We start from the raw sequence: 8,222 nt of genomic DNA on the forward strand, positions 1-8,222 counted from the left end.
ACACACACACACACACACACACACACACACACATTCACACACACAGGTTTACTGATTCCAGATAGGGAACCCACAACAGACCGTGAAGTCCAGCTTGGTGAACCAATGAGTTAATTGGGGTTAATAACAGAAGTGTGGGTGAGGGATTACTTACAGGAGCAGAAATGACTCAAAAACAGCTGCATCCGTGAAAAGCCCACCCCAACACAGGTGAGGACTCAGGAAAGTGGCATCCCTGGAGCTCTCTGCACAGTTTATAGGTAGCACCACTGGTCTGAGATTCTCCTCTCTGCAGCTCCAGGGCCAAAGGTCCCCAACAGCTGCTTACTGTTTCTGTAACCTTGGAGAGGGGCCCTCAGCAATCTCTTGAGTTTCAGCTTTCCCAGACAGGAGAAATTCTTTACTTTCTGAGTCTCATGAATTATCTCCCTCCTTCCTGGAAGGAATGTTTCAATTCCTTGCAAATTACTACACACCCACCCATTGTACTGACAGTATTATTACACATATCCTTAGGACATTTAAGATTCCTGACTAGCCTCTTCCAGCAGAAAGTCTCAGATCTGCCATAAAGAATTACATAATTAAAATAGCTCTGAAATAATTATGCTGTTGAAATGAATGAGTTAAAATAGCTTCAGCTTACATGTGGTTTCTTTTTCTCTTTATGTTTTTGCTAAATTTCCAAAGTGACAGATTTTTTTTTTGAATGTTTGTTTTGTTTTGAAGTGCTGAGAATTGAACCCAGGGCCTCATTCAGGCCAGGCAGATACTCTGAACCACATCCTTAGCCCTACTCTGAGATATTCAAAGACAGGGATAGGTGTCCCCAGACCAGCTCCCTTGGAAGACCGGCTCTGACAAAGGCACCTTTGGCATTGATCCAACCCTGCCCCTTCTCACTAAATCTCCCATCCCCTGTATATTACAAAGCATCATGGAGAAGCAGAACGTGAAAGAGAGAAGGGAGCCGTGTTTGTGTCCCAGATCCTCGGCACACTGCTCACTCTGTGAGCTTCAGGAAAACCCATCTCTATCTGCTCAATGAATGGTAAGGACCATCCCAGAGGGCCTTTTTGCCCAAGGGATGCTTTGTGGACCACTGGTCCAGCAAGGTGCTCATAAGCTGATTGACTACACAGGAGCATCCAATGGGGCTAATGTCCACAGGGCTATTCCCTGTGTTGCCCTCTAGGAGGGATGGGGCAGAGAAGTAAATTCTAGACCTTCCTGCTGTGTCTCATTTTCCTAGGTTAGCTGAGAGGGGAGTGGAGCTCTTCCAGCGGAAGGTGGAATCTTTAGAGGAGGTGAGCTGCAGGGTGTGAGGGGTTGGCTGTGGAAGGGAGGGAGGGGAGAGGATCTGCTTCCTGCTGCTGGGTGGAGGCTCTGTTCTCAGGTTCTCAGGATCCCTTTAAGACCTGTCCCAGACTCGAAGCCTTGTCTCAATCCAGGAGGCCATGATGAAGGGAGGAGGTGTTTGCCTTCACCTTGGTGGCAAGAACAAAGGGACAGTGGTCAGAGGGACTAGTTACATGTGTATGAACCTAGTTTACTTTAGGGCCAGAGACACTTTTCCCTAGTGTCCTCAGATCCTTCCATGCTTCCTGCTCACATCTGGGTTGACAGTTCTGGAATGTCCAGGCACTCAGCTGGGACCAGTCACAGGCACTCCATCACCATGAGCAGTTATGGGAGCAGCGCCACCATCAGGCAGCACTCATGTTCTAACAGCTTGGCTGTGGGCTTCATTTAATCCCAGCACTCAGAATAATGCTTGGTGCATGGAGAGCTCAGCAAGCTAGCTGCCAGCATCCAGCTGCTTGGGGCTGGGCCCCCATAGACACCTGAAATCTTTGGTTGACTCCGAAACGGTGCTTGTTTACAAGCACTGGCTCACACAAAGGGCACATTTGAAATATGTGTGTTCATGATTGCCTTGGGAGGGGAGTCAGAGGGGCTGGGCTAGGAATAGTGGTGCTCGCTGTGTCTCTGACTTGACAAGTGTCCCAGGTAGAGGCAGAGCTGAAGCAAGCATTCTGGCAGAGAGAGGCTAAAGGATGGACTGAAAAGGGGTCAGAGGCAGGACAGGACCATCTTGGCTTCATCTGAACATTTCCTAAGGTTTCAGGAAGGTTCTCCCTCCACAGTACTCATGGACCATCACTTCTTCAGAGTTGCGACCTCATAGCAGCCTGAAAACATTACTGGCTCTACTAGAAAATTATTGTGAAATGGGAGCAGTTGAGCCCCAAGGAGCTAAAGGGGCATTTCTGGGGTCAAACACTGAGCCAAGGTCAGAGTGGATATTTGGTACCAGGGTCATTGGATCTGCTCCTCAGTACCCCTCATTCTAGCTCCCCAGGGAGCAGACAGATGTAGAGTAAGGCTAGAGGAAGGGGGCAGGGCACAGCACAGTTCTCATTCCTTCCTATCCCCTGACCTGTTCTTGCTGCCAGGTGGCAAGAGGAGGTGCTGATGTGATCATTAACTGCACTGGGGTATGGGCTGGGACACTACAGCCAGATGCCCTGCTGCAGCCAGGCCGGGGCCAGATCATTCAGGTGAGCATGCTGACTGGTGGGAAGACTGTGCTGCAGGCTCTTGCAGCTCCAAAGCTTATGGACAGTCACATCGACAGAGTGACCCTAGACTTTGGGGAACTGACATGTTGAATAAATAAGAAGGTCTATCTACTGCCCTGTACCCCAAATGCTCTGTTTGGGGATTTCTTCTTGATAGTAAAGCATGTGTGGAGATGTTTGCCCTGTGTGGGAGCAGTAGCCTGTGTTATGAGAAGAATAGCAAATCCAGGGCCACCAAAATGGCTCATCAGGTAAAGGCACCTGTCTCCAAGCCTGACACCCCGAGTTTGATCCTAGGACCCACATAGTAGAAGGAAAAAATTGACTTCCAAAAGTTGTCCTTTGACCTCCACATGCACACCTTTGCATGTGCATACCGCAGACACACAGACACACAGACACACAGACACACACACACACACACACACACAAAGTCAACAAATGTAATCACAATATTTTTTTGTCTTTTATTTTTTTGAGACAGGGTCTCCCTGTAGCCCCAGCTGTCCTGGAACTCACTATGTAGACCAGGCTGGCCTCAAACTCACAAAGATCCGCCTGCCTCTGCCTCCCAAGTGCTGGGATTAAAGGCGTGCACCACCACACCCAGCTGTAATCACAATTTTTTAAAAAAAGTAGCAATCCCTTATGGAGTTTACAAAGCACCAGACACAGGCAAAGCATTTTATTGAGTTGACAGTTTATCCCTTATCACAGCCTTTTGAGATGGGTACTATCATACACACAGTCATCTTACAGAGGAGGAATCCAAGGCACAGAGGTGTCAAGTAATATGCACAAACTTGCACAAAGTAAATGGTGGGACTGGGATTAAAGCCCAGGCAAGCTGGTTTAAGAGCCTGTGGGTGTCACTATCATCCTATGCCTCTCATGATGTGTGGGAACACGTGTGCATGTATGTATTCATAGGTGTGCAAGGTTGTGTGTTCCTGATGTAGGCTAAAGAGTGTGTGTGTTTATTCCTGAGCTAAGGCTTTTCTGTGGACTCATGGTAAGGCTGTGGGATACTTACCCACAAGGGAAACTGTCAGTCAGATGGCCTTCCTATAAAAGCAAGTAATAAAGGTGCAGTCCTGGGTGTCTTAGGTCAGAGGGGTCATGAGAGGGCTAGGGAATGAGAGGCTTTGCCTCTCTTGGTGGAACTTCTGGCCATAGAGGAGAGCCAGGTAAAGGGGAGCCGGTTGACCCAGCTCCCTGACAGGATGCGTCTGTCTGAATCAACAGGTGGAGGCCCCGTGGATGAAGCACTTTATCATCACCCATGACCCAGAACTTGGCATCTACAAGTCCCCGTACATCATCCCAGGGTAAAACTCTGACTGCTCTAGGGCAGAAGAAGAGACACCTTCATGCCCTCTTAATGTGCCAACTGTCTGCCTAAATCCATCGCCCAGTTCCTGCAGTGTTTTTCTCCCAGGGTTTCTAAAATATTTATTATTATTTTTATGTGTATGAGTACAATGCCTGCATGCATGTAAGTGCGCCTGTGTCATGTAACGCCTGCAGAGGTAAGAAGAGGGTGTCAGATCCCCTGGAGCTGGAGTTACAGATGCTTATTAGCCACCATGTGGGTGCTGGGACTCAAACTTGAGTCCTCTGCAAGAGCAGCCAGTGTTCTTAACCACTGAGCCATGTCCCCAGCCCCCTCTCCCAGGGTTTTATAAATGGATTTGAGCAATGAAATTCCCATGAAAGCATAGGAATGGTACAGTGGTGATGTTAATGTGAGTGATGTAGGTGGGTGGTGTTAAGAAGGCCAGCATTGCTGATGGTGGTGATGATGGTGGTGGAGTGGAAATGGCAGTTGGTGCTGATGAAGGTAACACTGTCCATGGCATTTATAATGTGGTAGATGGTGGTCTCGGAGGCAGTGTGGATGGTGTGGCTGCCCTGCTTGCCTCATGGCTGTGTAGGTGGTATGGTAGAGATGGCAGTGTCATGGTCACGCTGCTGCTGGTGGTAGAAATGGTGACAGGGTTGGTGTTTCTGACGCTGCTGCTTGTAGTGAGGTGACAGTATTTGTGATGTGGTGGTGGGGGTGGAAGTGGTGGAGGATGGCAATAGCAGTTGTGTGAAGGATGTGTGTTCATCAGTGACTATGATGCCAATGGGAGCGGTGACGCTGGAGATGCTAGTCGGGGAGAGGGAGGGGAAAGAAGCCTTCATATGCAAGGTTTCTCTTTCCTCAGTCCTCCTCTTTTTGTCTAGAGTCAAGGCGGTTACTCTTGGCGGCATCTTCCAGCTGGGGAACTGGAGTGAAGTGAACAGTGTTCACGACCACACCACCATTTGGAAGGGCTGCTGCAAACTGGAGCCCAACCTGAAGGTAAGGTGGGGATGGGTGTCAGTGCTCTAGACCTGGCAGCTTGGTCATGATAGGAGGATATGCCCATTGGGATACCTGGCTAAGTTAATCCCAGCAAGGGACCTGTGTGCACACCAGCATTTGACAGTGGAGAGAGAAGTCTTTGCCAATGGGCTAATGAAGCCTAACTTGCCCTGGCTGAGAATGTCCTCCCAAGGTGACATCTCCAAAACAACTTAGTGCGTCTCCACAGGGAGGAGATGTCCTTGATGCCTAAGTTCCCACTTTCACATTTGTCTTCTCATGGTGATGGTGTTGAGGGTGGATGGAGGTGGTGTTTGGGGTTGATGACAGAGCAGGGATGGGGATGGAATGTGGTAGGAGCTGTTAATGCCACCAGGAAAATGGTTAATAGAGATGGTGGTGGTGATATAGACAGTGGTGTGAGGTGGTAGTGCTGCTGGTAAATAATGTGGCAGCTGGGCTAGGGAGTGGCTCAGTGGGTAAAGCACTTGTCACATAAGAATGAGGACCTGAGTTCAGATCCCTAGAGCCCATGTGAAGTTGAGTGCAGTAGTGCATGTCTATAATCCTAGCATCCTACTGTGGTATAGAAGGTGGAGACAGGAATTCTCAGAGCCTTGCATACATAGCAGCGAATAAGAGACTCTGCCTCAAGGTGGAAGGTGAGGATCAATATCCAAGGTTGTCCTCTGACCTCCAGAGGCACGCCGTGGTATGTGTGCACCTGTATCCACACATGCAAACACACACACACACACACACACTCACATGTGCGCACACACACGCACACACAGATAACTTTTAAAAGAATGTGGTAACTTGCAGAAGTGATGAAGGGGTCAGTGATAATGATGATGAGATTCTAAAAGCTAACTCCTGGCCCCCTGGAATGACAGCAGGAAAATCAATCCAAGTAAGTTGCTAGCATTTTACTTTCCAGAATGCAAGGATTGTTGGTGAATGTACGGGCTTCCGGCCAGTCCGTCCTCAGATCCGACTAGAAAGAGAACGGCTTCATGCTGGATCTTCAAGCACAGAGGTATGTTGTGGACTCCTACGACAGTGCTGCCATTTCCAGGGAAAAGTCCACTCAGCCTAAGATCAGGGCCAGTGGTGGCCAACACCCCCCACGGATGGAGATATTGAGACTCAGTGGTGGGAAAGGACCTGTGTCTAGTTACAGAGTGTTAAAATCTGATAGGCTGGAGAGATGGCTCAGCAGTTAAGAACACTGGCTGCTCTTGCAGATGACCCAAGTTCGATTCCCGGCACCCACATAGTGGCTAACAACTATCTTTAACTCCCATTGTAGGGGAATCCGATGCCCTATTCTGTCTCCCTGGGCATTGCATGACATGAATGTGCTAACGTACATGCAGGCAATACACGCATACACATAAAAATAATAAAATATTTTTTCAAAATCTGATAGAGGGAAATGGTACTTTATACCAGACAGCAGGGCAAGCCTATAACATGAATGTCCTTCCCGAGGCTCCCTCGAAGTTCTTTGACATAGGGACAGTTCCCGCCATGATTCCAATGAAGAAACTGGAGCCCCGCAGGGTGGTGTCACTTGCCTGAGTCCCTGATGAGGGGCAGGATTTGGATATGATTTAAACTTGACTTTAAAACCATTTCTCAGATGTTCATTTTGTGGTTGTGCCTGATCTTTCCAGAGGCTCCCTTGGGTCCCCTCTCCTGGGCTAGGAACTGGGCTCATTGAATCCATAGGTTTTTCTGGGCTGAATGGGTGTGGCCTGAAAGCATCGTCTTTCCTGAGGTCATCTTCCCTTATCCCAGGCAGGCGTTTGTGTGTGCAGGGCGTGGCTGTGGGCATGTAAAAGAGGGTCAGAAGTGTAGGTGTGTGTATACAGATGGTTGTGTGTATGTTTGAAGGGGTTTTGTGTCTCTCTACAAAGTTGTGCACCTGTGGAAAATGACAGCCAAAGGGACTTCAAGTAATTTGGTGCAGAGGAAATCTCTGACCTCAAGGTCTCATGGTACTACATTTCCTGTGCCAGTGGACAAAGCAGGCTCATCTTTTAAGCAGACTGTCAAGGCCTAAGGTGTCATCTTCCATCTCCACAAACAGTTCCCTTTATGCTGTTCCCGGGAACCAAGCCCACCAACCCATTGATGGGGGCTCACAGCATCTGGTTTATCCAGGACTCTTTAGAAAGTTCCTGGTCTTCCAAGGTAGCAAAGCTCTCTGGCCCCCTCCTGCAGTCCCTCCCACAGCTGGCCACCTTCTCTCTTGCTTCTCCCAGGTTATCCATAACTATGGTCATGGAGGTTACGGGCTCACCATTCACTGGGGTTGTGCCCTGGAGGCAGCCAAGCTCTTTGGGAAAATTCTAGAAGAGAAGAAGTTGTCCAGGATGCCTCCATCCCACCTCTAAGGACTCTAATGACCACCACCTGCCCCATAAGGACCCCCCTAATTCCCTCAGCCAATTAATTGATGCACTCCTTGATGAGCCTTCACTTGCTCCCATCATTCCTGGCTTCCTTTCTCAAAGATGTGAGGTGAGGAGATCATGATGCTGTGCCCATCCCTGCCTGGTTCTCTCCATGTATTCCGTCTGGCAAAACATCTGCCGTGATGATGTCGACTAGTCCTAAACCAGGCTGGGTGAGAAAGCCAAGACCTAAACTGTAGTTCTATCCTAACATCAATGATTACTACTAAAGCTAAGGCTGGTTGCCCCTGAACTGGGTACCAGGATCTGTGCTCAATGCTCAAGGAAAGCTGGGGAACCTTTTACTTAGAACTTTGATAAGTGCCATGGAACATATTTGGGGGAAACACCATAGCAGATTGTGTTCTACGAAGTTATGTGTAGACTCAGGTGAGGAGGGGGGCAGAAGAGCTGGAGCACTGAATTAGCAGCATATGACAGCTGCCCCACATTCGGGACTCCAAAGGGTATCACTTGTCAGCTGAGTGGCCTTGTGAGGGCCATGTGGAATCATTAGGGGAATTGGTCCCATGAATACAGGCGTTAGGAGGTAACAGGGTGCAGGCTGGGGCCCCTTGGATGCCAACCACAAGGCTCCACCCAACTCTGAAGTCTTCAGGACCAGAGAAACAGGTCTGAGGTAGACGGTCTGAAAACCTGAGTGTGATGAGGGAACACTGGTGTCATTCCTGGAGTTCTGTCCAATGGCCAGAGAAGAGGGTTCTAGAACAAAAAGGGCAGAGAGCATGATTATTTCCTCCTCCCCCTCCTCCTCCGCCCCCCTCTCCCCCCCTCCCCCCTCCCTCTTTTTTCTCCTCCTCCTCCTCC

The 8,222-nt window shown here is 49.2% G+C and overlaps 1 protein-coding gene across 1 annotated transcript in view; it reads left to right on the plus strand.

Annotated features, from left to right (window-relative positions):
- Dao (D-amino acid oxidase) overlaps window positions 1–8,205 on the plus strand; it is a 19,821-nt gene extending 11,616 nt beyond the window's left edge. The window contains exons 6-11 of the mRNA XM_008848956.2: window positions 1,253–1,307; window positions 2,457–2,561; window positions 3,828–3,910; window positions 4,812–4,929; window positions 5,873–5,971; window positions 7,203–8,205. Coding sequence (XP_008847178.1) covers window positions 1,253–1,307; window positions 2,457–2,561; window positions 3,828–3,910; window positions 4,812–4,929; window positions 5,873–5,971; window positions 7,203–7,334 — 592 coding nt within the window. The 3' untranslated portion in view covers window positions 7,335–8,205. The remainder of the gene's footprint in view (window positions 1–1,252; window positions 1,308–2,456; window positions 2,562–3,827; window positions 3,911–4,811; window positions 4,930–5,872; window positions 5,972–7,202) is intronic.
- Window positions 8,206–8,222: the final 17 nt, after the last annotated feature.

Source organism: Nannospalax galili, unplaced genomic scaffold (genome assembly GCF_000622305.1).
Source record: "Nannospalax galili isolate Female #2095 unplaced genomic scaffold, S.galili_v1.0 scaffold103, whole genome shotgun sequence".
Lineage (NCBI taxonomy): Eukaryota > Metazoa > Chordata > Mammalia > Rodentia > Spalacidae > Nannospalax > Nannospalax galili.